A 26,740-nucleotide genomic window follows, 5' to 3' on the forward strand; every position below is an offset into this window, starting at 1 on the left:
TGAAATCATCATTATCGTTCTACTTCCATAGGAGTGAAGAAAACGTTTATTATTTCAAGCTTTTTTCGGTATGGCCAGTCGCCTTATGCGGTAACCCGACACACACTAAAATATCAATCGGGTAACACCTAATCGACTGAGTAACCTTGGCCACACAAGCCCTGCTTGATTGAGTAATCCCAACGACACTGTATGATTAGTCACATATAAAAATTTGTGTTGCTAATTACCCATACTTATCGTAGAGCTAATAAGTACAAATAAGTACATTTCAATGATTTCATACGTAGAGGTTGTTAAGTAAAAATAGAAGTATGTTAACTTACGTGAAGAGAAAGAGGAGGCTAAAGAACATACAAACATTGTTAGCTACGTGGAACCATAAAATTACAAATCCAAGCGTTAAAGAAACTTTGCTTTAACGTGTGGACATCACACTCTCTTCTTCCTCACCACTCCCTCTTTCTCTCTCCAATCTTCTTCTTCTCCAATTCACCAGGATTTAGATATTTCCTTCTTCTCTACAAAAGTTCCAATTTTTCTGAATTCTGTATATTTACGTATATACAACTACAACATTTTTTTTAGCAGGATAACCTAAATTTTATAAAAAGATTCAATCTTTGGCCCAAAAATGGCCACCCTTACAAAAATGGGATCATACCCAGATATCCAATTGCCACTTCGACCGGAAATTCGCCGGAAATTGTCGATTCCGGGGAGTTTTCCGGTACTGGGTGTTTCTAGAAAGAGTAGAAGAAGAAGGTGTTGGAAAGTTTGCAGGGGTTTTAAAGAAGAAGGGAGTGATGAGAGTGAGGAGAGAGAAAGGGGAAAAAGGGATTTGAATTTGGTGTTGAAAATTAAAGCGAATGGAAGGGAGATTCGTAGTTCAATTAAGGCAGGAATTGTGAGATTGTGTAAGTTTCCTTCTGGGGATGAGAATAGGGATGCATTAGCTGAGCTTGAGAAAGTTCTGTTCTCGGTATGTTTCTTTTGTTATTTACAGTCGATACAGATTCGTTACTATTACTATTACCGTCATTTATAACCATTTACTAAACGGTCTGTGTTGAATTATACGTTGTACTATTAGTGAGTAGTGACTGAATTTTTGAATAATTTCTGAAGTTGCATAAGATTTTATACATTTCTATGAATGAATTTAGTATTAGCACTTATCAAGCCAACTGATTTGAGATTTATATAAGAGTTTAGCCTCTTTCAGTTGCCATGGTTCTAGGAAATGAATGAAATGATAGAATTTTATTTGGATGGTGATGGTGTTTCTTATCTAGGTTTGTCTTGATGCCAATGTTAATTGTTTTCCTAATATTGGATGTTAAATTGTTAATGTTAAAAATCTTGTTAATCTTCAGATATGAGAACCTTGTTATGATTGCGGTACTTGCATAATTGCATTGCCTTTAATTTTTCTCTAATTGATATTTCATCATGTACAACAAGTTTGTTAAAACGGATGCTATTAAGATAAATGAAATCAACAAACAAGAACATATATTTAACGTGGTCCATTAACAATGCGTTAGCTATATCCACTAGGCAAAGGAGAGGAAGTTTTATTGATCTCGAGAAATAAGGATTGAAGAATTAGGCTAGGTTAAGTTTAAGGGATTGTATGATATTCCCTACACAGAAATGAGCTAGGTTTGAAAATTAGCCTAAAGAGGAAACCTTAGTCCAACATAACAGCTACTACATCTACATGTGTGACCATCAAAACCCTCGTGTTGGGTCACTTGGAGTGCCAGATTCAAGGCATTCCGAGGTTTTTTATTTTTGGGTTACTGAAGCTTTTTGTTGCTCTTTATGTACATAGGCTGCTTTACATGTTGGGAGATACATTGTAACCATGATGAGCACAGGCGTTGTTCTGCTAACTGGATTTCAATTGTCAGGTTAGCATTGCATTTACATGTGATGCTTCTTCCTCACATACCTTAGCTTAGCTGCAGTAATTCTCCAGCTGATTATGTTACATTTTCATGATGTAAAGGTGGTGAGATGAATGACTTGATCTGGTATAGCTGGCTTGGAGGGGTTATAATTGGGACTATGGTAGGAGCAAACATGGTTATGGATGAGCATAGCCGAGCTGGTCCAAGGAATGTTGTAATAACTGGGAGGTACTAGGCCAATGTTCATTTTCTCTGTGCTTGATTTGTCCTTTTAAAGATGGTTATTTTTATTTTCTGCTTAGTCTTACACCCACTTTACTTGGTGCAGTACTAGAGGACTTGGTAAAGCACTTGCTAGAGAATTTCTTCTTTCCGGAGACCGAGTGGTTGTGACTTCACGCAGGTTATATTCTGGAAATTAAGGGTCACCTTTCTTATTTTTTTTTCTTTAAATCAAACTCACATGTCTTTCCCTTGGAGACAGTGCTGATTCAGTAGATGAAACCGTCAAAGAGCTTGAAGAAAATCTAAGGGAATTAGAAGCTGTAAATGGGAAAACTCAGAGATATGCAAAAGTAGTAGGTATACCATGTGACGTTTGTGACCCTAATGATGTGAGAAAGCTAGCTACTTTCGCTGTAAACGAACTTGGCTCAGTTGACATTTGGGTGAGTAATACTCGTATGGTTATATTGTGAATTTTGAAAGTGTTTCCTTCCCATTCTCCTGTCTTTCTTCAATCTATACTTCTTAGCCTGTATTAAAAAACCTTACTGTATGATTCTACTCAATCACAAAGCCCTACCCCAGCCCAATGTGGATTTGTGAAATATAAACAGTTAGGACGACCAATTTTGCTGTTGTCACTGCTACATAAACTGGTGACCTTGCATCGTCTAATATACCTATGTTGTCCTTATTCAAATTCCTTTTGATGTATACCTGTGGCTTCAAATGAAAAAATACACTTATCATGTGTGACTTCATCTCATACAGTATTCATTTTAGACGTTTTATTTTATAAACTATTAATTATACTTGGCAGATAAACAATGCGGGAACAAATAAAGGATTCAGACCCTTGTTGCAGTTCACTGATGAAGATATCAAGCAGGTGTGCTTCTACTTTTTTTCATGCAACAACTCTTATGATATTACTGATCAGTGGTCATTACCAATTTTTAGTTCTCTAAAAAACTCTATTGAAGTTTATCTTCTAGGTTCTGTGCTGTAATCTGTCAATTTTTCCAGTGACTTAGCCTGTCATTTTCGAAAGATGAATTGATGTGTTTTTATGATTGCATGTACTCTTATCTAAGTAAAAATAATCATCTGGGGCCTGTGCTTATTATGTTTGGAAGACATTTAGTGCACTCTACATTTTTTGTTGAAATCTTGTCCATCACCCTAATTGTGGGAGTGTGTATCTGCTAATACTTTTCCTGTTTTCTAGAAACATGCTGAATCAGGTGACTACTTTTTAAGGTTGAAGCTGATCTATTGACACTTTTGGGTTATCTGTAGATTGTATCAACAAACTTAGTTGGGTCAGTAATCTGTACCCGAGAAGCTATGCGGGCAATGACCAGCCAGAAAAAGGGAGGCCACATATTTAACATGGATGGTGCAGGTTCTGGGGGTTCTAGTACCCCTTTGACAGCTGTGTAAGTAGTACTCGTAATATATATTCCTTCCAGTCCTAAAAGGTTGAGTAAAACCTTGCTAAGACTTTTGGAATTGTTGTTTTAGCTAAATAATTCCTATTTTACTAACAGCTATGGGTCAACAAAATGTGGTCTGCGACAGCTTCAATCCTCACTCTTGAAAGAGTGCAAACGGACCAAGATAGGTGTCCATACAGCGTCGCCTGGCATGGTCTTGACAGAGTTACTGTTGAGGTATGTGACTCATAAAAAAATAAAAAATAAAAAAACCTTCTTTCCAGCAATCTCTGCAGTTGCTACCTAAGTGAGTTTGACCATGGTTGCTATTTAATGAATCAAACTTTGAAATCTTGAAGTGTACGAAGGATTTTAATGTGGAAAAACCTCCACTTTGCTAGAGAAGAGTAAAAAATCCAAGCTGCACTATTTAAGGAATCATTGATATTCAATGATAATTACAAAAGCTCTCAAGACCTATCTTTTAATATAGCATACATTCATACTCCGTTCATACTCCGTATACAAAGTTAATATTTTTTCCACACTATATACCCAGCATGCTTGTCTTTTATATTTAGTGTTTGTCCTCCCTACATCATTGGGCTTTAGAGTAACTCCCTGATTTTTGGTATTGGTAATTATATATACCCGATCTGTTTTGAGACTTGAGAGTGCTTTTTTCACATTGGCCATGCACTTATTTTTCAACTTATGCATATGACTGTTGGCACCTGCAGTGGCTCCAGTCTGAAGAATAAGCAAATGTTTAACATTATCTGCGAGCTTCCTGAGACTGTTGCTAGATCTTTGGTCCCACGCATGAGGGTTGTGAAAGGCAGCGGAAAGGCCATCAATTACTTAACACCACCCAGAATTTTGCTTGCTCTGGTCACTTCATGGCTACGACGTGGTCGCTGGTTTGATGATAAGGTATTCCTCATTATCGCGTAATCCATGATATTATCCTGAAATGGCTTGAGCCTATTGCATTTGTACCTGAGTAGGTCCTGGCTTTGCAATTTGGACTTGTTCTTATGACTGTTGGGTGGTTTCATAAACTTTGATATTGACGATAGAATATAATTTAGAAGCCATAACAATGGATGTTTTTATGAAATGTCTTTCAAATAATAGATGAGACGAGGATATCAATATAAAGTTGCTAGTACTCACTTGGTAAGATCTGATGGACTTAAAACAGAAACAGTGGCAGATTCAAAGTAAATCTAATCTATAAACAATAAACAATTCTTAATAAAGAAGAGTTGTTTAAGAGCTATTCTACTCGAGTCATAATAAAGTACTGGGGTCAAATAGCCCTCAAACATGGTTAGGGCCATACACTTCATTTTGGACCATAATCATGGAGTTTGCTACTTATCCTTGATTGATTGTTAGTTAATATCATTTACTGCATGTATCTCAGGGAAGGGCATTGTATGCAGCTGAAGCTGATCGAATTAGGAATTGGGCAGAGAATCGTACCCGTTTTTCTTTCACTGATGCAATGGAAATGTACACAGAAAACACCTGGGTTTCTGTTTTCTCTCTCTCTGTAGTCTGCGCCTTCATCATACTCTCAAGCACAGGCAGCCCATACCCAGGCACTTGAACAACCAAAGATAAGTCTGAAAGAAGCATCTAAGCATGAAAGCAGGGTAATGATAGGTTCCCTTAGATAGCTGACAATTATACTAAATACTCTGTGAATAAGCCATGCTCGATTACAGAAAACATTCAACACATTAACGAATGTATTGAGCTCTCCATTGAAAGGATTTGTATAGAAGTAGTGTGCAGGCTTGATTCAATATACTATGTTAAATTCTTTGTAAGTTAAATGTTAGGACATTTTACATGTATAGATAAATTACACTGTATTTTCGATGATTATTCCTGAAATGTAAAATATAATGTACTCTTGGTCTCTTGCCAATATACGAAGTATTTCGGATTGTTGTATCACTTCTCTCGATATTTTGTTCATAATATTCTTTGGGTTTATTTAATAATCGCAATCTAAGAGCAGAATATATAATGTAAGCTCACCTTAAATGGGATTGCTTCTTTCAAAATTCCAAAATTGAACCTATCAAAAAAGATTATCTAATTATTATTTGGGACAAATATTCTAACATTAACAATTTCAACGCAAATGGAAAGGGAGGAAGGTAGAGCGCATTTGCCGTCGATAACTACATGTGCAAGACTATACATATTACGACATATCGAGCTTTGATTTCAGAACATGTAACACCGGCTAATCCCAATAAATACTTCGTATGTGGTATGCCTTTATAATTGCCATATGGTCAATTGCCCATATTCCAAATTTCCAATCATTATTTACTCGTTTAATTTGTGGTTTTGATTTGTACACCACCAACTTGGACCAACTAAGGTACTACTCGTATAGCTAATAATGTCTACAAACATATATGTTATAGGAATTTAGGCCCTGTTCACTTCACCTTAAAAAAAAATATTATCTAAAAATAATTTTAGTTCAGCAAAAATAAGTTCAGTTCAGTAAAATTAATATTAGTTCAGTAAAAATAATTTCAGTTCAGTAAAAATAAGTTCAGTTCGGTAAAATTCAGTTTTTTTAAAGAAGAATTATAATTGAAAATCAGTAAAAATAATTTCAGTTCAGCAAAAATTATTTCAATTCAGTAAAATTAATTTAAGTTCAATAAAAATAATTTAAGTTCAGCAAATATAATTTGTTTTAGTAAAAATAATTTCCGTTCAGCAAAAATAAGGTGAAATGTACGGGGCCTTACTATTAAACATGTCATTGTGCTTGTATATAATTGATTGAACTATTAATAAATGGCTTATCCATACTATTATATATCTCTACCTTTTTAATAAGTATGAGAAAACACTTATGAATAATGTGATTACAATTTTATATCATTAAAATGCTTGTTTAACTATATGCCTTAAAAGGTTTATTTACTTATTTGACCTCATTATTGTTAATTACTTCTTTTTTTAAAAAAAAAAAATTTAAAAATAATGTGAGAATATTTATACCCTTAAAAAGAGTTTTTCAGACATGACTGGATATGACACGCATCGCGCGTGTTAGCCCCCTAGTCAAATCCATGTAATTATTAAAAATGGGTAAACATAATAAATTCAAAACAAAAAGAGTAAGATCCAATTTATCAAAGCAACACATATCAAACACACCAAGGAGGCGATTAGAACATAAACATGAGATGGGCCAAAAGTTCAATCAAGGAACCCTTTGCGATGGGGTCGCCGATGACTGCGCATAAACAAAAATCGTGCATAAGAAGCAAGAAATTGACCCAAAATAGTTTGGGCAAGCTAAGATAAAGATATTTTTGTTGCATTGAAGAGAATCGAAGTCATAATTGTAGGCTTACTATGTGGGACTTGAGTGAATGTGTTTATTCCCTCCAACTTGGTTATTTGGTCTTGACCATTTCACAATTTGTTTCTTGTAAGCTTATCCATGTTTCATTGGACAACATTTCACATATTCTTTGTTACCCATGTCGTACTCCACTCCACTCCATAATTCTTATCATTTTCTGATGTAACTTTTACATTGTGTAGATAGAAACATGTCAAAATGTGATTGACAACAAGTGTACCAAGCGCTGAGTATAATTTAATTAAGACTTTAAGCATATATTCTATTTACATTTAGCAATTACAATTGTCAACAACCAAGCTAAGGTTGTGAAAAATAAGTTTAATTAGGTGTAATGTTTTGAGGTGGTAGTACGTATCATATATGCCATACGTACATACAATAATAATTTACTCCGTATACAAAGTATATATTACGTAGCTACGTAGTATTTCACTAAAACTTTGAGTTTAGAGTTTAGTAATTGAATGAAATTTGTATTAAAATCAATCAATATATATATTAAAACTCAATGGCAAGGATTTTAAATCTTGCCATGTGTTTCCAATCTCGTCACGTGTTGTCATGTCACCTATTATTAATAATTATATATCAATGTTTTCTCATAAAAATTTATAATTTATTAGCATTAATATTTGAACCCATAACCTCATATTCATTAAAATTAACTTTAACTAACCACCGCTCCAATGACATCTTATGATGATAAAATTGTATTAAAAAGTGTTATTCATGTTCATAAATTCTAAAATTTTAATTGTGAACTTATATGTGTATATTTTAACAACAATATGATTGCAAAATTAGTTTCATTTCTTTGATCAGTTACTCAACCATAATTCATATAGGTTATAGTTAATTAAAATATATAACCCAAAAATGCAAAATAATTTTAAAGATTTTTTCTTTTTAACCACAAAATATGTTTACTAGAAGAAATTTATTATGATAGCTGAATAATAAAAAAAAATCCCTTTAACAAATAAAACAAACTGATACAATATATCATTTAGGTTGCTGCATATTAAATAATGATTTTTGATGTTCAATTATATTTAAAATATTTAACAAATGATATTATTTTTATAAAGCCACCAATTTATATTTCACTTGCTTTATTTTGTTATAATATTTTACATACAAACAATGACCCGGGGCATTGCCCTGGCCAAAAACTAGTTATTGATTAATTGCATACAAGGCTATATATTATGATCTCCATAGGAGATTCATGTGAGTCACACAAATCAAGCTTTTGGTTGAATTGGTCCTCTAACATCCTCCATGATCTATCCAAATGTAATTTTTCCCTCTTGAATTATCTCATTCACGTATAAAATTTTACCCCTCTCGCTATTGGTGTGATGATTAAGGACCTATTGTATAATAATAATAATAATAATAATAATAATAATAACTTTGATCCATATATCATTATTATCAGAATATGATATAATCATATATCTCTTTAAAAAAACATCGTTATTTTGTTTAATTTCTAGTCATCATCATTGAATATTGGCCAATTGTGGTTTATTGCCTACCTTTAAAAATCAAAAGAAACATAAAAGGGGTCCATTGTCCATGTTAGGCTCTATTCTAATTGGAATCTTTCTTCGAACTTTGAAGGCAGGCTATAATTGAATACTACTATTCTACTATTTTCATAAAGTTTAATTAAGGACTAACCAGCCTGTTTTAAGTCATACATGTTTACATTTTACTAAATTTCCCTTACATTTAATGTGGCAACAGAACCGTAATATAAAAGTAATGATAAAACCAAGATTTGTTTTAAGATTGCAACAATAATAATAAATTAAATTCTTCTATATTTTGACTAGTGGATAAGAGTAAAGAATGATCTATTATATTAAGAAGCATTATTTTATACGTAGTATTAGATTTAATAGACTTTTTCCCTTGCATTAAAAAAAATGAATAAAATGAAATGATAGACCTTTCCCAAAATTATTTACAATTTTTATTTTGCATGATTCTTCAATTTGGTCTAACCATTTGTAATTCCGAGTTGAAATTTTCTCCATTTATCTTATGCACATTATAAGGACTATGATGATTAAATATTAAACTAATGCATGCATGCAAATTGGGAACAAAGTAAATAAAAGTAATATTGACCATAACGAGGGAAGCAGGCATGCATATGCTATTCGTCACTACCTCTTATTGAAAATGGCTTGAATACTTGGTACGGAGTAGTTTGCAATTAGAGATATGAAATACACTTAAATATGATTAGAAATTTATGTACAACTTTTGAAGAATGATTAGCGGTTTGTTACGAGTCGTTGATATATACTTAAAACAAGTACAGAGTTTTTGTAAGACTTGCATTCTGACGAAAGTTGACAATCTTTATACACATGTGCGTGTCAACTTTCAATTTTTTTTAGGTTGTGCTAAAGTTAAAACATCAACTATATATTATCTTCCTTAATTAATATGTGCAACAAAAGGGTTTATATATGAGACATAAGATATTCTTTTATTGCACATAATAATTAACGGAGGTAGTATATATATTAAGCCTAACTATATTTACGCATATTAGTATACCCTATTAATACACAATTTACATTGCTCCCCATATATAAAATGTTTAGATGAGACCACACAATTCAAAAATCTACATCAATAGTGTGTAGCAGTGTAGATGATAGACCACACACAATTCGTACAAAAACCTATATATGGAGGAAATATTGAAATATTATGATATTGTAATAACGTTGTAATACGAAAAACACTTAGCACTAGGCACACGTCAAATTAGCTAGGAAACACTAAGATTTACAATCTAATATAATTATATAAGTACTTAATTATAATATTTTATAAAATCAAATTAGAATATGTTTAGTGAGTTTTATATGCATAAAAAGCTGCTCTTCAATTCTAAAAAGCTTGACCAAACACTTTATGCACCAAAATGTATGAGATTAATTAGCTGTTTATTTATCCAGCTGTTAGTTGCCGGATCTTGGCTTTGCTTTACTTAACCACCACTGCTAGACTAGCTAACAATAAGCCAGCCATAGGCCAACGGAAACATGAATTGCTAATTTATATTAATTTTATGGCTAATAAATCATAACCTATAGGTTTTTTTTTTTTTTTGTTTGTTTGTTTGTTTTCTAACCTAACTTTTGACCTTAATTACTAAATAAATAATGTTACTAAGCGTTACTTTCATAGAACAATATATTTCTTGTATCGTCATGTTCGTCTTCTAGTGAAAGATCCATGATCCATCCATTCCCTAGCTAGGTAACACCGCAATTTTTGTAACTTATTGGTTTTGAAAATCTCTGCGATGTTTATCAGTTGAATTGTAATGCACAAACACGTATCATTTCCATTGTTATTAATTTCTAGTAGAGTGATCAAACAATTATAAATGTTACAATGTAGTTATATAGGTAGAAAATATTTTATAGAGTAGACAATATTGTTATTTAAATTCCGTTATGTCTAAATATATAGTATAAAATGAATAAAATAGGTTGAGGAAGATAAATACTTGTGTTTAAAATTACACTTTTTGTATAAATGCAAGTATGCAACACAACAAATAATCAGTGGCTAGTATTTATTATAATTTCTTTTATGACTTTTGTGGTTGTGAAATTTACACAAGGAAATAAATATGCTAGGAATAGTATAAATGTGTATGTAGGAGTATCCAAAATTTGGCAAAGTGTTCATGTACGTTGAATTTAAATGAATTCTACTTGAAGCTTTTGTTGTCGTTCATATTTGGTATATGTGCTAATGTGCATATGTTGTTAGCTATCGGCATAACTTTAAGGGGGAATTGAGGGTTAAAGCTATGATAGCATCAACCTCCATTTTAGTGCCCACTTCGAGGAAAAGTGGTATATCTTTTTTGTATAGGATTCCAAGTGTTTTCGCATTATCATGTTATTCATGTAGTGTTTTCAAGCAAGCAAGCAGCCATGGTAAAAGAGTTAGCACAAATTATAAGATTTTAGAAAAAATTAGGTGAGAACTTAAGCGAGCTAATAAAATAAGAGTTAATAAGTTCAGATAAGATAATATGATACAAGATAAGAAGTTAATAAGTTTTGTTAAAGTCTAATAATGTTCAATGTTCAATAAGATAAGGATTGATAATTTAGATGAAATAAGATAAAACACAAAGTCTTATATGTGGTTGGCCACACCGTGTGGTATGGGTTACTTCATCAGTATAATAGGGGATATTAAAGGGGTTACTTGATTAGTGTTATATGGGTTACTTTGTTTTTTATAAGTGGTCACACGATATGGCTAGTCATACACAAGACGGGTTGTAAAACTAATGAGTTCAAATAAATTCAAAACCAATACTTAGTATAAAAGGGTGATTAATGAAAAAAATACCTAAATTAGATAAACACATAGTTCGATTTAATAAATGTACATGTTATGACTTAATTAGAAGGTATTGAATAAATAACAATTACAAGTTTCACACACACAATGCTTTATTCTTTCTCATTCAAGATTTCGCAAATCATAACATAACTTCTGACACATATGAAAGACTTGAAAATACCATAAACAAACAAGCAGTACATAGTTACATTTAATCTTTTATTATTAATGAAAAGCATACTTGTACTTCTATTTGTTAGTTATCTCTATGCCCACTCATAATGAATTATGGAACACCACAAACACAATAATTTTATAAGAGTCACATGTATATTGTACACACCTTAATAAGAACTTCGTTATAAATTTAAGAACGACTTAATTACAAAAGAATGATAGCAAATGAAATGCACGATACATATAGCAATTAAGCATTGGCTTTGGCTTAAATTAATTACACAACTTACAACATCACCAACACTCTAGTATGAAATGGATCCATCAATTATAACACCGGATAAGGTAACACCAATAAATCAAAGAAAGAAAAGATCATCAAATAAATAAAATGAAGAAAATTTCCACTTAAACGCGTTGAATAATGAGAAACAAAAAAACACGGCAGTACAACTATTATTACCACATCCATAATCAACAAAGAAATTAGGCAAATTAGCCTAAACTACGAGTGTATTTATTTATTAGAGTGAAAACTGGAAAATATATGCGTGGGCCATTCGTGTGGGTCCCACATTTTATTCATTTTCTCTCTCCTCCCATGTGCAGTGTGAAAAACCCTCCCCACCCTCTCTCTCTCTCTCTGTAAAAGCAACACACTCAGCAACTTAAACTCTGAAATTCTCATTTTCTCTCTCTTCTTCCACTTTTTCTCTCTCTACTTAACTCTTCTGTTCTTCCACAATGTCGTCGCCGGCGCCGGCGACGTCTCCTCCGGCGACTAACACCACCACTCCTCCTCCGGCACCTTCCACTACTCCACCACCAACCGCTGCTCCTCCTCCTACTACTACGCCTTCCCCTTCTCCTCCTGCTCCTCCGCCGTCTACTCCGGCGACTTCTCCTCCTCCGACGTCGCCGTCAACTCCGGCGACTTCTCCTCCTCCGACGTCGCCGTCAACTCCGGCGACTTCTCCTCCTCCTACGACGTCGTCTCCTGCTCCTCCTACTGTTACCCCTTCACCCCCTGCTCCCCCCGGTGAAACCCCTTCTCCTCCTGCGCCTTCCGGTGGGTCCCCTTCACCTCCTTCCGGCGGTGGAAGGTCGCCTTCTGGTGGTGGGTCACCTTCACCTCCTTCGCGGTCTTCTGGGTCGGGATCAACTCCTTCTTCGGGCTCATCGCCGGGCTCGAGTTCGGATTCGGGTTCAGGTTCAGGTGGGAGTAATGGGATATCGACGGGGACTGTAGTAGGGATAGCAATTGCAGGTGTTGTAGTACTGGTGATTTTGAGTATAATTTGTGTGTGTTGTGCTAAAAAGAAGAAGAAGAGAAGAAGAGATGAATATGGTGGTGAAGGTTATTATATTCCTCCTCCACCTCCTCATACCATTGGTCCTAAAGGTATTATTTCTTTGATTTCTTGATTTGTTTTGTATAATTTGATTTAATTTGGATTTTGTTTGGTTGAATTCTTTGATTGGATCTTTTGATGAATATTTCTATTTTGGGTGTAATTTGAGTTTAATTCATTTGATTTTGAAAGGTGTTTCTTTGGTTTTTGATTTGGGGAATATGGTAATGTTTGTTGATTGGATTGGATTAGATCTGGATGTATTGAATTTGAGTGTTTTTTACATAATTTGAATTTGAGTGTTTGTATGTAAATGCATGTTTATTGATTTTTCCTAGATTAAGTTTTATGATTTGGTATGATCTGTTGGTGCATTTATGGTGTTGTTTTTGATTGTGATGTTGTGTTGTTAATGTTAGATGGTCCATATGCTGTTCAAGCACAGCAGTGGCAGCAGAATTATCCTCCACCAGTTGAGCATTATCAGGTGCCGAAACCCCCTCCACCGCCTGTGGCCCCACAACGGCCTCCTAGACCTCCTTCCCCCCAACCCCCACCGCCGCCACCACCTGCACCGTTTATGAGTAGTGGTGGAGGTTCAGGATCCAGCTTCGGGTCTGAAAACCCGCTTCCACCGCCTTCCCCTGGACTTTCACTCGGGTTTGTAAAGAGTCCCTTCTCTTATGAGGAGTTGGCAATGGCTACTAATGGGTTCTCCGAGGACAACCTCCTGGGCCAAGGTGGTTTTGGGTATGTCCACAAGGGTATCCTTCCTAATGGTAAGGAGGTTGCTGTTAAGTCTCTTAAAGCTGGCAGTGGACAGGGAGAGCGCGAATTCCAGGCAGAAGTTGAAATCATCAGCCGAGTCCATCACAAACATCTTGTTTCTTTGGTTGGATATTGCATTACTGGTGCTCATAGGTTGCTGGTTTACGAGTTCGTTCCAAACGGTACCATGGAGTTCCATCTTCATGGTAAGCTTTTTTCCTTTAGTTCTTTGCTTTAATATGTGTCTACATTGTCTGTCTTTAATTGCAGTCACTGCCAGCATTGGTATAACACTTCTTTTGGCTTCTGTGCTTATAATTAATGATTTGGCTTCTATGCTTATAATTAATATTGGCATTGATCTGATTGAATTTTCAAATTGTCTCATTGCAGGTAAAGGACAGCCTACCATGGAATGGCCTACAAGACTGAGGATTGCCCTTGGAGCTGCAAAAGGATTGGCATATTTGCACGAGGATTGTGAGTTATCTTGTATTACTTGCTTTTTCCTTATGTAGTAGTGTTGACAGTCAACTACAAAGTTTATTGATTCTATGCTGTCTGTTTCTGTAGGCCATCCGAAAATTATTCATCGGGACATTAAAGCCGCTAATATTCTTCTAGATAACAAGTTTGAGGCAATGGTGAGTTTGCATTTTTAATATTTTATTTGCAATTGGGTTGATTATCGAATTGATTATACTCTCTTCTCCAAGCTTTAGCATAACCAGTAGGGCAGGAGTCACTACAAAGCTCACTTGATTTTGTCCTGCTTGGACGAACTTCTGCAATTTAATCATTAACTTTTATTTAAATTTTAGTTATCACGAATTTTACTTATTTGCTCTTGCTTTCATTTATTCAGGTTGCAGATTTTGGACTAGCAAAGTTGTCTTCGGACGTTAATACTCATATATCCACTCGTGTGATGGGGACCTTTGGGTATGTTTAATACTTTTATCCTTTGCATGTTCTGTTCTTTGTAGATACCACTGCTAGTAAGTTATTTGAAGATGGAATATTGCATGCACAATTCCTTTCATATCCTTGTGCATGTATGTGATAAAAATTGAATTCTCTGACTTGTCGTTGCATCAAGTTGGAACAAGTGCTTACTGAGTTTCTTTTATCTATGTCATTTCCAGATACCTGGCCCCTGAGTACGCTTCAAGTGGGAAACTTACAGATAAATCTGATGTTTTCTCCTTTGGAGTAATGCTTCTGGAATTGATTACTGGGCGACGGCCTGTTGACCCAACAAATGCTTACATGGATGACAGTTTAGTTGATTGGGTATGCAGTTTCTCCATACATTGAGCTACTTACTGGATTCATCTTGTTGCTTATGAAACTGTTGTTTTTTTTCAAATCAACCTGACAATTGATGAGATAAATCAGAGAAGTAATAAGCCTTATCTGTTGTCTGCAGGCAAGACCTTTGCTGACAAGAGCTCTGGAAGAAAATAACTTTGATTCTCTTGTCGATCCGCGTCTGCAAAACAATTTTAACCCCAATGAAATGGCCCGCATGGTCGCCTGTGCTGCTGCTTCTGTCCGTCACTCGGCACGACGTCGACCTCGAATGAGCCAGGTAAACATATAATACTCTTCAATGAAGGCAATTAAATTTGATATGCAAAGTTTTGAGAAGCTGTGCATTTATATTAAAAGACTTGTTAAAAAATCGGGAACTAAAGGCAATTAACGAGATTGCTGAATTGGTGACCTAACCTTCAATTAAAATTATTTAGGAGATGATTTCTATTGAGAGCTTTATGTTAGTAGATTATTTGCTAAACTTTTTAGGAGATGATTCCTTATTGACCTAATCTAGGAACATATCCCAGATCTGTCGTTTAATTTACTAACACCCACAACTTGCGACCTGGTATTGCCGCCAAATGCTGACATGCAATACATTACGCCTTTGCGTTAGTTATTGATTAATACTGGCAATGAAAATTTTAAAATTCACAAATTCTGTGAACTTGACATTTGGGCAAGTTTATGGATTACTTGGTATTCTAGACAGGCAGACAGCAGCTCTCTACCTTTCCAAAAGGGGATAATAACATGAGTAATCCTCAAGGACAAAGACTTCTAGAGTGCATTTGATGATTTGGTAGACTTTTAGCATTACTTAATGTTTGTGGATTGTGAGTATGAATGATTCATGACAGTTGCTTGTAGAGTTTGTACTGAATGGGCTTGAAAGCGATCTGTTGGCAATTAATTGGCATTTCGTAAGCAATACCATACATTTACTGGGCTTCTTGTTTCATAAACTTAGTTCTATAATAATTTTTTTCAAAAAATAAAATAAAAAAATGGGCTCGTTCTTTGTCCTCATAAAAAGTAGGGTATGATGATTCTGATTTCTAATTTTTACCTGACAATGAGCAGGTTGTTAGAGCTTTGGAAGGAGAAGTGTCTCTATCCGATCTAAATGAAGGAATAAGACCTGGACACAGTTCAATCTACAGCTCTTACGGAAGCTCAGATTATGATACCTCCCAATACAAGGATGACATGAAGAAATTCAGACAGATGGCTCTTCAAAGCACAGAGTATGGCAGCAGTGAGTATGGTGGGACAACTAGCGAGTATGGCATGTACCCGTCTGGTTCAAGTAGTGAAGCCCAAAGTCGTCAAACAACCCGAGAGATGAAAGGAGATAGTAAAGGTTTCAGCGAAAGCCAAAGCCGCCAAACTACTCGAGAGATGGAGATGGGAAAGATGAAAGGAGATAGTAGAGGTTTTAGTGGAAGCTCTTGATGCAAAGATTCTTGCATCATTGGTTCCTGTAAAGAAAGACCCTGATGTGAAAAGGAAAATTAATTGTTTTATATATTAGATTGCGAGTGACGTGATTCTAACACAATTTTTTCGTTTTTTTTGGCATTCTTTTACCTTGCAGTGGAATGATTGGTTTTCACCTCAATGTATTTACTATTGCTTTTACAGAGAGATAACATACTACATATTGGGCAATTCTTTTGTATAATGATTTTGGTTTTGTTGAGCTCAATTGTGAATATTACCAAGACATCTTCATATGACATTGTTTTCAATGGCCATTGTAACGATCATGAACCCCATGCGAAGTTTCATTAAAATTAAAGGTAAATACTACGAACGGACTTTGATCTCAAGTTTTGGACACCATCCAAAAAGACCTAAGCTTTGACAAGCTATTTAATTGGCATCTACATGCAAACAAGCCACTAGCCTTCTTGTGATTCATATGCAAGTGTTTTAGTTGCAATAGTTTGACTAATGGAGGAAGTAGATGATATACCACAAAGACTATGTAGACTTGTACTGGGCAAGATCCTTCCAAGTATGGTTACAACTTTAGAAGCCCATACTCCTTAAATCATTGAACCAAAGCCCATACTTCAGTTTTATAGACATTGCATTATTAATGGTGGTTTTCTAGTTGAGTTCTAGCCTTCTAGGCGATGGGGTTTTCTGAGCGACTGCCTAAGCCCTATATGGCAGTAGTTTTAATTAGCCCATCAATTTCAGTTAAACATACCTCATTATCTGTTGGAGTGACCTATTCCTTGAAGGACACCTTTTCACATACTATTATAAGACAATCTTATTCAAGACTTGTTCTCTTGATGTGTTTATTAGAACATGAACTATTAGTGAAGTAGATGTAGTTGAATGTACTTGGTAAGAAGTTTCATCTTTTTGTTTAAGTTATGTATGTAGTTTGGTTTGGATAAGCAGGTAACTACTATGCAAGTGCTTTTAAAACAATAAATAGAGCAGTGACATAATATAATACTCCGTATTGAACTAATCTAAGTGCATTCACACTATTTAGGATTAATCAAAACTAATCAGCTCAAATAAGGGGTAAAACACGTGATGAAATTAAGGCCAAACGGGTCTACTAACTTCGATTCAGATTGGAACGTACCTTTACTCGTTTATTCCGTAGATTGCACCCTATCACATAAGCCAAAACTTAGAGAGTGAAGGATGGCTCAAATGGTTAGAGTTCCCTCCAAATTCTAAAATATTTTGGATTGATTTTCACCCCGCCCTTGTGGCACTCTAAGCAAAAAATGAAAAAAAAAAAAAAAAAGCCAAAACTTAGAAAAAGACCAAACTCACCGCAACACTATACCGTTGATGATGCAACTAACCAATTTCCACACTTTCCCTTTCTTTCTGGAGAAAACTGCCAAATTTCCTCGACATTTTTCACTCTCCTACTCTGCTACATCAACATGAACATCACCTCAATAGAATCACCGGATGAAATAACTGATTCCTATGGAACGAGCAATTCGCGTTGCGAGGAGAGAGAATCTCAATTGGGGCTTGACTGCTTGACACAACAATTGAAGAAGGTAAGCTACTGTAATTTAAACCTAGAATTGATTGATTATGCTTGCATATAATACGCTAAATTTTCTCATATATTATATGCTTTGATATAATTTCATTGTTTATTTTAATTTATTCCGATATGAATTAGGGTTGGTATAATAATCATCAGATTCCGCAATTTGAATTTGTCTGGCATTTATTCAAATTTACGTTATTCCTGTATGAATTATGGTTGGTATAGTCATGGGAGTCGGATATACTGGAGGGCACGAACATTTGATATAGTTTTGATTTCTTAATTCTTATTACTTGAACGAATTTGAATTGGTAATGATTATAGAAGAGAGAGATGAAGAAGAAATTATAAAAAATGGGGTGTTGAATTGATGTTCTAGTTGACTTTCTCAGTTGCCAGACTAATTATTTAAGGAGTTTATCAAACATCCAGCTTAATTGTGATTTATTCAATCTATAATCTGGGGTTTTTGGTTTTATTATTTTTTATATACATGTGTATGAATAAATAAAACTCGGCCGTTGAAGACGGTGGCTTGATCGGGTGACTTGGTCTTGAATGTTAATTGGAGGTGTGGAAACAGCTTTTTCTAGCTAGCTAATTCATGACAATATGACATGCAAGGATGTTTTTTAGAATTTTATTTGTTTAATGGTAGGGGTAAGACACTAGGACTTGTTCAGATATAACAAAGTAAGCACGTTTTGGTTGCTGGGAGATGGATTATGTCTAAGTAATTAGTTGATTATTTTATACAATGACTGCCTGGGAATTGGAAAATAGAGGGAGGCCTGCATAATGATGCTTAATTTTGAAAAACTGTAAGAGAATCAAATTGATTCATTTTTCCTATTCAAGAGGAAGGTAAAGGTGTTCCATCCTCTCCTCTACTTCCTGTTCAACGTTGCTGGTACAGGAAACATTTGATTAGATTTAAGAAATGTCTTCGCCTCCACCAACTGATGTTGGAAGTCCACCACCCCCAACACCAGTTGATCCTCCGCCTGTCACCCCACCAGCAGTAGTTGATCCTCCGCCTGTCACCCCACCAGCAGTTGTTGATCCTCCGCCTGTCACCCCACCAGCAGTAGTTGATCCTCCGCCTGTCACCCCACCGGCAGTAGTTGATCCTCCGCCTGTCACCCCACCGGCAGTAGTTGATCCTCCGCCTGTTACCCCACCATCAGATGCAACCCCTCCAGCTCCAACTCCACCTGTTAGCCCACCACCAGATGCCACCCCTCCAACTCCAACTCCAAGTCCATCTCCTCCAACGCCAAGCCCATCACCTCCACCTCCAACGCCAAGCCCATCACCTCCACCTCCAACGCCAAGCCCATCACCTCCTCCTCCAACGCCAAGCCCATCACCTCCTCCTCCAACACCAAGCCCATCACCTCCTCCTCCAGCCCCGGTTCCTCAGACTCCACCACCTACAACCCCAGCTCCTGAGACGCCTCCTCCAAGCCCTTCTCCTCCCCCTCCTAGCCCATCTCCTTCTCCTCCTCCCCCTACAACCACTGCACCTTCCCCAATTACGCCACCAGCTCCAATTCTTAGCCCACCTCCATCATCAACACCTGAAACTCTACCCCTGTCTCCACCAAATATATCTCAAAGCCCTCCATCTCCTAGTTTGAATCCATCAAAGCCTCCACCGTCCTCACCAGACATTCCTCCTCCACCCAGTCCATCAACTCATACACAAACTGGTCTTATTGTAGGTGTCGCAATAGGGGGTGTGATAGTACTGGCTGTGTTTGGCCTTCTGTGGATGCTCTTTGCTAGGAGGAAGAAAAGGCAAGATTCATATGGAGCAGAGGGATATTACGTACCTAGAGGTTTGTGTCTATATTAATTTATATGGTTACAAATCTTGCAATACTTTTTTGCCTGAATCCTCTTTCGTTTCTGGATGATTCCTTATAATACTGTTTGGATTGTTGATTCTTATGGTTCGTCCTGGCTAAGGTTGTCTTTTGGAGTTGTTAATTATTATTGTGGGGTGTGAAGTTTTGAATTGAGCCTTAAGATGCTTAAGCGTTTGAACTTAATGAGAATTCTGTAAATATTATATGAGTTTCATGACAAAAGTTTCAAAATAGTTGTCGTTAGGAAATTCATTGACTTAACTTGAGTCATTGAGTTATATTCAAAAAAGATGTGTCTAAAATGTATATATATCAATTGTATCTTATCCTTTCAGTGCTATATGAGTTCTGCAATTCTATTTGATAATACGCAATTATCTTGATTGGAATTTTATTTATCCTAATAGAATCTTAAGTAGGTCTTCTGCAGTTCCTTCATATAGAATTATAGATCAAAGAAACCTCTTTCCAGATATTATAGCTTAAGGTCATTTAATTCTTTGTAGGCCTATTAACTTCATAACAATGTAACAGTGTCCTTTCCTCCAATTTACTGCTTTTTTTTTTTTTAGTCGATTAATCTTAATGAGTTGAAAAATTTTGTATTTCACATGCTATCATTCCATCTTCATGATGTTACAAAAGAAGTTGAAGGATTGGAGTGTTAAAAAATAGTATGGGAAGAAAAGCCCACTTATAATTAAAATGGCATATTTCTCTTTATTCATTTACGTCTTGATTAATTTTACAATAATTTCCACTTGTTGGAAAGATGCTAGATTCTTTTTAGCAACCCTGTACTCCTCTTTCTCACATCTATGGTTGCATTGAAACCTATGCTTATATTAACTCTTCCAGGAAGAGGACTAAGACTGAAAATTTTATTGTGCTACTCTTGCTGATTTTATTGTATATCATGAATACATATTTGGTAGATGGATTTTATCCAGGGCCAGCACAACCTGGGCAACATAGTAATCCCCAGTCAACTGAACATTATTCGATGTCCAAGCCATCTTCTATAACACTGGCTGCTGTACCATCGAGATCAAATTCTTCAACAGCTCAACCAATTTCTACAAACGGCAGTGGATCTTTCTGGTCTCCCAGTTCTGGGCCTGAGAACTCAATTCCACCATCTTCGCAGGGCATGGTGTTAGGAAATTCATCGAGTTCCTTTTCTTATGAAGAGCTTTCTGTTGCTACTGATGGCTTTGCGAGCAAAAATCTCCTTGGACAAGGTGGTTTTGGATATGTCCATAAAGGAATACTTCCAAATGGGAAAATAGTAGCTGTCAAATCACTCAAAGCTGATAGCGGGCAGGGAGAGCGTGAATTTCAGGCTGAAGTGGAGACAATTAGCCGAGTGCACCACAAACATCTTGTGTCATTGGTTGGATACTGTGTCACTGGTCCCCAGAAATTGCTGGTTTATGAATTTCTTCCAAATAAAACCATGGAGTTTCATTTGCATGGTTAGTTTGTCACTCTTTTCTGACACTTTACTACCTCTGAAGACCCCCTTATATGGATGCTATGGTCAGAATGATTTGAATATTATCCTTATCGGGCTTCCCTTTTAAGCATATATAATCATCAACAATATATGACACTCAAGTAGTTTTTTAGGTCCTTTTTCTCAAAGAGCAGTTCCTTTAATCTAATAAGAAATATTGTATTGCAGGAAAGGGACAACCTGTTATGGATTGGCCTACAAGGCTGAAGATTGCTATTGGTTCTGCAAAAGGATTGGCATATCTGCACGAGGACTGTAAGCTGTTCTTCTTACCAACCTCTGGCTGTACACATTAATGCTCTGATTTTGTTTGAACTACAATCTGAAAATGTGCTTACTTGTTACTTCTGCAGGTCATCCTAAAATAATTCATAGGGATATTAAAGCAGCTAATATCCTTCTGGATTTCAAGTTTGAGGCATTGGTAAGCTTATAATGGGTAGTAGTCAGGGTTTAGTCTTCACTCCATGTTAGCCTTTTATTTTCTTGCCTTAGATGATGTTGCTTCTTTATTCAAGAAGGGCAAGAAGGTTTTGCCAATGACTCAATGTCATTGCCTTTATGATAAATAGACCTTGACTTGTTTCTGTATAAGATAAAACTGACTTGATTCTACAGCTTGTCAGCTACTTAGATTCCTCTTAGATTTTTTGATTTATTTATTTACTTATTTATTCTTCCTCATTCAGGTTGCTGATTTTGGACTGGCAAAGTTTACTTCTGATGCTAATACTCATGTATCCACCAGAGTTATGGGAACTTTTGGGTAATGGCTCACGTTTAATCAATTTTCGTATAATTTCTTTGTCTGATTGTTATCTAGTTGATATAAATGATTTGTTGGTCCTTTATTATTTAATGTTAATTTACTGAGGTTGGGTTTAGGGGACTTGATCATGTCATTCTGATGTTTACTTGAGTGTGATCTTCTGTACATTGTTTGATTAGAGTGAACAGTGTGAACAATAGGAAGAACCTAACATAGTGGCTTCATTTTCTTTTCTCTCTAATACTTGTAGGTACCTAGCTCCAGAGTATGCTAACTCCGGAAAGCTCACTGAGAAGAGTGATGTTTTCTCTTTCGGAGTATTGCTCTTGGAATTAATTACAGGTCGCCGCCCAGTTGACTACTCGTCAAATTCTGAGATGGAGGACAGTTTGGTGGACTGGGTAAATATTCAATTTACTTATCTGGAAACAGATTCGTCATGATAAAATAATTATTTTCCCTATGCTTTGTCTTGTGCATTAAGGGGGGTGCAACAGGATCATTAGAAAGCTAAACTCATTTTTTTTCCATTACAGTCTAGACCACTACTTTCAAAAGCTGTGCAAGATGGAATCTTTGATCCTTTAGTTGATTCACGGCTAGGAAACAGTTATGACTATGAAGAAATGGGCTCCATGATTACTTGTGCTGCTTCTTGTGTGCGTCATTCTGCGAAACGCAGACCACGAATGAGCCAGGTAATATTCTACTATTTAACTCTGGGATATTTTCAACAAAATGTGGATAGGCAATTCGATTTACTTTGAAGTCCAATTGAAAGTGTTTTCTGATCGTATAGCAAGCTTTAATGGATTTGACTGATACAGTATCCAACTGAATTAAATGACATGAAATAATCAACCATGTATCTTATTATTTGTGTGCTTGATATTTTATGGATTTGACTTGTGTGGAAAAGAGAGACAATATATAGAAGCAACATTACTCCAAATAATTGTTTTTCAAAGACTGTCCTGAAGAAGGGATGTCTTGATACTCGAGTGGCTTCTATTATTTGAGATGATGGGGAGGGATGCTAGCTGAGAGACTCTCACCTCCATAAAACTATGTTGCTATTCGAAGTAGACCTCTGTGTTCTGTCATAATTGACGGTTTCATATATTTCTTTAGAGAACAATATGCTTTAAGATGCAATGAAAAACGTTGGTGTAGAACAACGATTGTTTTGATGAATGTGTAGATAGTGGGCACCAATAATATAAAATAAGTAATTTGTATTCCTGAATTTGGAGTCGGTGAAAGGTTTATATTAGGCATTCCAACACTATGTATTATAAGTCAGTTTAACAAAGCTGTTTTTAAGGCCATGTTCCCTTCACCTGAAATCTTCTCAAATACTCTGAACTTATTGAACTTACTGGTTTTATCAGCAGTCATCAATTATGTTCAAACTTTTGTAAAAATGAGTAATATAATAAAGTATACTTCATATGATCAAAAGTCTAAATCGTCATGAGGTGCAACTTTCTTGAATCAACTGAATTTGAGTGCTCTTAATATGTATAAATCAATCTACTCCCAAGTCCCAAGATTTGATCAACTTCTGCGAACTACATTGGAGTTTTTACTTCCATATTAGCACATTGGAGCTTCCTCTTTCATATTGCCACATTGGAGTTTTTCTCTTACCAAATCCACCCATCATTTTGCTAACTTTAATAGGTATGCTGTTCCTCATGCTGCCTTGTCAGTAGATTCTCACGGTGTTCATCATGTCATTTTTCAACAGGTTGTTCGAGCGCTAGAAGGAAATCTTTCACTATCTGATCTCAATGACGGTGTTAAGCCAGGATTTAGCTCATCCCTTGATTCTGCTGACATGGATAGTGGTGTGGAAGATGAAAAGAAATTCAGGAAGTTGGTATATCTAAGTGAAGAGTATGGTACCAACGAGTTTAATAGGACACGGAGTGAGTTCAGTGATGGTGGACTGTCAAGCAGTAGTGAGATGCAGCGCCATTCACAAAGACATGCCTGAATGTAGGTTACTGACCACTTTATCCTGAGGATTTTTTCACATGATTTTGATTCGAACATGAGTATATATTTTTTTCCAACTTGCCCCATTGGCCATTGATGTATCTATTTATTTGTTTATTTATTCAACCTGTAATTTGTACTTAATATTGCCCACCATGAAAATTCATGGACAAAGCCGGGCAGCTTAGTGATGAATTAACATGAATTTGGAGTCCCAAGATTTTACTAAATGAAATTACCCTAATTTCATAATTTGAAAGTTTGAAACAGTATTAGTGAGTGTGAAACTCCATTTGCAGATCCTGATTTTGTGAATTCCCAATTTAGAATAAAGCCACCGTTTCGTTTTCGGAGTCGATTCCTAACTCTGTTTACCCTTTGAAATGATCAAGTCATTCATGTGTTGATACTAATGAACCAATCTAACAAGAAATTACTAAGAAAAAAAAAAAGCTGTTGTGTAATACTCAGTACAAGTATTTAGATTCTATCATATTCTTACAAATACTCTCATTTTACATGTACTATGTATAACAATATAACATTATCAGTTCAAAATCAATTTTGATTAGGGAAAAATGTATTTTAATCTGTACAAGTAGAACCTAATAACCCAATATCTAAAGTCTAAACTAAGAAATTAATCGAATTATAACTTCATTCCTCTCATACATTACAAGTCGAGTCACCTTCAATTCAATAGCTTCAAATGCCTACTATACATCCGAATGTATCATATATTCATCATAACATTATAATCTTTGCCAAATAAGCGAGTGACAATGAATATACCTCGAAAATTTCGAGTCTTGCTTTACTTCCTATTATCAATCAAACATTGTTAAGAGCTTGATTGACTTGAGCTTGATTGTTAGGTTTTTCAACATCAGTGGAAGGAGGGTTTTTGGACTCTGAGGCATTGGTAAAAAGTTGAAAGGATCAAGCAGCCATAGAAGCAAATTCACAAAGCTGTAAAGCAGTCAGCATTAATTGGAAGGTAAGTTTTATCTGTTCTGTTTTCAGTCATCTTAACAAATACGGAGGTACTATCTAATATCTTAGAGCTCTATATGAAATTTGATTATTTTTTTAATCAATTATGATATAAAATTAATGTCAGAAAAAACTTTAGTAGTAATCATGATTGTGATGGGTTGAGGCAATGTGACAATTGAAAAATGATTGCAATCATATTTCAATGTAGGTAGCTCTATTTAAGTCTCTTGGAAATAACCTCACTTTCCATTTGTGGAATGTTCAATAGCCCTAGTTATTGTTGTTGTTGTCGTCCTCTTCGCCGTTGTTCTGGTTAGTTGTTGCTGTATAATATTAGTAAATTGTCTAGTTGATGAACATAGTTAGTGCTCTAATACTGCATCCTGTATTGTTTAATAAAACTGCCCTATGGCAAATAGAATCTTTACTTAATTAAATCTATACCAGATTGAAAAGGGGGTATTTGTAATCTTTCTGAATTAATTTATGCAGTTGGTAGAGGTTGATTATTTTGCTTTGACAACTTGTACGGAATACATGACATGAAGCTGTGCATGAATGGAGAGTTGGAGACCACGAATTTCGGGATATCCCATAGTTTTAACACCTTTGTCCTTTCCTTAATACATGCAACGTTTTGACTTTTTGCACCTCATATACTGCTTTAGATTTAGCTACTAATTTGCTGTAGACTTTTTATTGATGATTAATATTATTATGTAAGTTGTTTGATTAATCTCAATTTGTATCCTCAAAATTTTTAGTTTTTTTGTACTTGATACTCATATGTAAAGATATTATTAGCAGCCAAAGTAGTGCACTGATGTGAAAGTTAAAAGACAGGCGAAGTATATAGGAAGTTGAATAACTGATTTCCTTTTACTTCCTCTAAACGTTATACTTTGTATATGCTTTTTGGCCAAAACACAGTTGAATAATTTGACTTGATTGTACAGCTGATGGTTGGAAAAAGACTAAGTACCATACCTCCAGATCATTAACAGCAGTATTAACTGAAGAAAACCATCAACTTGTTCCTAATTAATTCGTAGGATGATAATATCTTTTAATGAGTTTGACTTTAAATTAGTAAATTTTGCCTATAGTTTGTTTGCTTGTGATTATGAATATGTAAAAAAAGAATTTTAGATGTCTATTTTAAGATTATTTACATTGACTGCTTCATTCCTTGCATACATGACTTGCTAATAGTGTGTCAACTACTTGGTCTTGGTTTGACATTCAAAGTTTTGCATTACATCATAGCCAAACATGCCCTCATTATACCATTCAAGGTAGCAACGATTGAATCTCATCATCTTTGAGTACATCTATCTGAAGTTAAACATGCAAAGTTGAATGAGCCACACATTCAACTCTTAGCCTCTATTTCTTCTGTTTGTGGTTCTCGATTTTCAAATTATTTCTCTCTTACATTAGGATTGGAGACGATCAGGCTATACTTTCTCGATAGTTTTGAATATTTGCTTCTTTAGAGGTCATTATGAGCATTAACATTCTAGGAGCACATATATCT

At 35.3% G+C, this 26,740-nt stretch overlaps 4 protein-coding genes across 8 annotated transcripts; all 4 read left to right on the forward strand.

The window, feature by feature from the left end:
* The first annotated feature begins 415 nt into the window (after positions 1-415).
* LOC145579866 (putative chlorophyll(ide) b reductase NYC1, chloroplastic) lies at positions 416-5,545 on the forward strand. Its single transcript, XM_081637151.1, has 10 exons — positions 416-982; positions 1,838-1,916; positions 2,015-2,144; positions 2,245-2,319; positions 2,401-2,584; positions 2,962-3,030; positions 3,441-3,580; positions 3,692-3,814; positions 4,318-4,510; positions 5,007-5,545. The coding sequence occupies exons 1-10, from the start codon at positions 635-637 to the stop codon at positions 5,190-5,192; spliced, it is 1,527 nt and encodes a 508-aa protein (XP_081493277.1). The 5' UTR covers positions 416-634; the 3' UTR covers positions 5,193-5,545.
* A 6,673-nt stretch (positions 5,546-12,218) lies between these two features.
* LOC145579867 (proline-rich receptor-like protein kinase PERK15) lies at positions 12,219-16,746 on the forward strand. Its single transcript, XM_081637152.1, has 8 exons — positions 12,219-12,969; positions 13,339-13,893; positions 14,081-14,167; positions 14,261-14,331; positions 14,553-14,629; positions 14,833-14,980; positions 15,117-15,278; positions 16,091-16,746. The coding sequence occupies exons 1-8, from the start codon at positions 12,312-12,314 to the stop codon at positions 16,460-16,462; spliced, it is 2,130 nt and encodes a 709-aa protein (XP_081493278.1). The 5' UTR covers positions 12,219-12,311; the 3' UTR covers positions 16,463-16,746.
* Positions 16,747-17,749: 1,003 nt separating this feature from the next.
* On the forward strand, positions 17,750-25,656 carry LOC145579868 (proline-rich receptor-like protein kinase PERK1). Of its 5 annotated transcripts, XM_081637154.1 has the most exons (10): positions 17,750-18,054; positions 19,775-19,891; positions 20,857-21,396; positions 21,606-21,692; positions 21,791-21,861; positions 22,127-22,203; positions 22,457-22,607; positions 22,743-22,904; positions 23,957-24,207; positions 25,083-25,656. In XM_081637154.1, exons 2-9 carry the CDS (start codon positions 19,825-19,827, stop codon positions 24,203-24,205), a joined length of 1,404 nt encoding a protein of 467 aa, XP_081493280.1. In that variant the 5' UTR covers positions 17,750-18,054; positions 19,775-19,824; the 3' UTR covers positions 24,206-24,207; positions 25,083-25,656. The 5 variants fall into 5 exon arrangements, with proteins under 5 accessions (XP_081493280.1, XP_081493279.1, XP_081493281.1 ...); XM_081637153.1 differs by lacking the exon at positions 25,083-25,656 and having other exon boundaries at positions 17,752-18,054; positions 23,957-24,427; XM_081637155.1 differs by lacking the exon at positions 25,083-25,656 and having other exon boundaries at positions 17,752-18,054; positions 20,872-21,396; positions 23,957-24,427.
* On the forward strand, positions 18,065-19,809 carry LOC145579719 (uncharacterized; the record flags this gene model as incomplete). Its single annotated transcript, XM_081636953.1, has 1 exon — positions 18,065-19,809. A coding segment is annotated over exon 1 (819 nt), but the record flags the coding sequence as incomplete, so codon positions are not given.
* Positions 25,657-26,740: the final 1,084 nt, after the last annotated feature.

This window comes from Chenopodium album, chromosome 14 (genome assembly GCF_948465745.1).
Source record: "Chenopodium album chromosome 14, dcCheAlbu1.1, whole genome shotgun sequence".
Classification (NCBI taxonomy): Eukaryota; Viridiplantae; Streptophyta; class Magnoliopsida; order Caryophyllales; family Amaranthaceae; genus Chenopodium; species Chenopodium album.

Excerpts from the sequence above, each read along its gene's own strand:
- LOC145579867 (XM_081637152.1), top strand. The coding sequence starts at position 12,312 with ATGTCGTCGCCGGCGCCGGCGACGTCTCCTCCGGCGACTAACACCACC. Across the intron at positions 14,332-14,552 it reads ATAACAAGTTTGAGGCAATG|GTTGCAGATTTTGGACTAGC; the intron begins GTGAGTTTGCAT and ends TCATTTATTCAG. Across the intron at positions 15,279-16,090 it reads GTCGACCTCGAATGAGCCAG|GTTGTTAGAGCTTTGGAAGG; the intron begins GTAAACATATAA and ends GACAATGAGCAG.
- LOC145579866 (XM_081637151.1), top strand. The coding sequence starts at position 635 with ATGGCCACCCTTACAAAAATGGGATCATACCCAGATATCCAATTGCCA. Across the intron at positions 2,145-2,244 it reads AATGTTGTAATAACTGGGAG|TACTAGAGGACTTGGTAAAG; the intron begins GTACTAGGCCAA and ends TACTTGGTGCAG. Across the intron at positions 2,585-2,961 it reads TTGGCTCAGTTGACATTTGG|ATAAACAATGCGGGAACAAA; the intron begins GTGAGTAATACT and ends TATACTTGGCAG.
- LOC145579868 (XM_081637154.1), top strand. The coding sequence starts at position 19,825 with ATGCTCTTTGCTAGGAGGAAGAAAAGGCAAGATTCATATGGAGCAGAG. Across the intron at positions 22,608-22,742 it reads AGGACAGTTTGGTGGACTGG|TCTAGACCACTACTTTCAAA; the intron begins GTAAATATTCAA and ends TTTCCATTACAG. Across the intron at positions 22,905-23,956 it reads GCAGACCACGAATGAGCCAG|GTTGTTCGAGCGCTAGAAGG; the intron begins GTAATATTCTAC and ends ATTTTTCAACAG.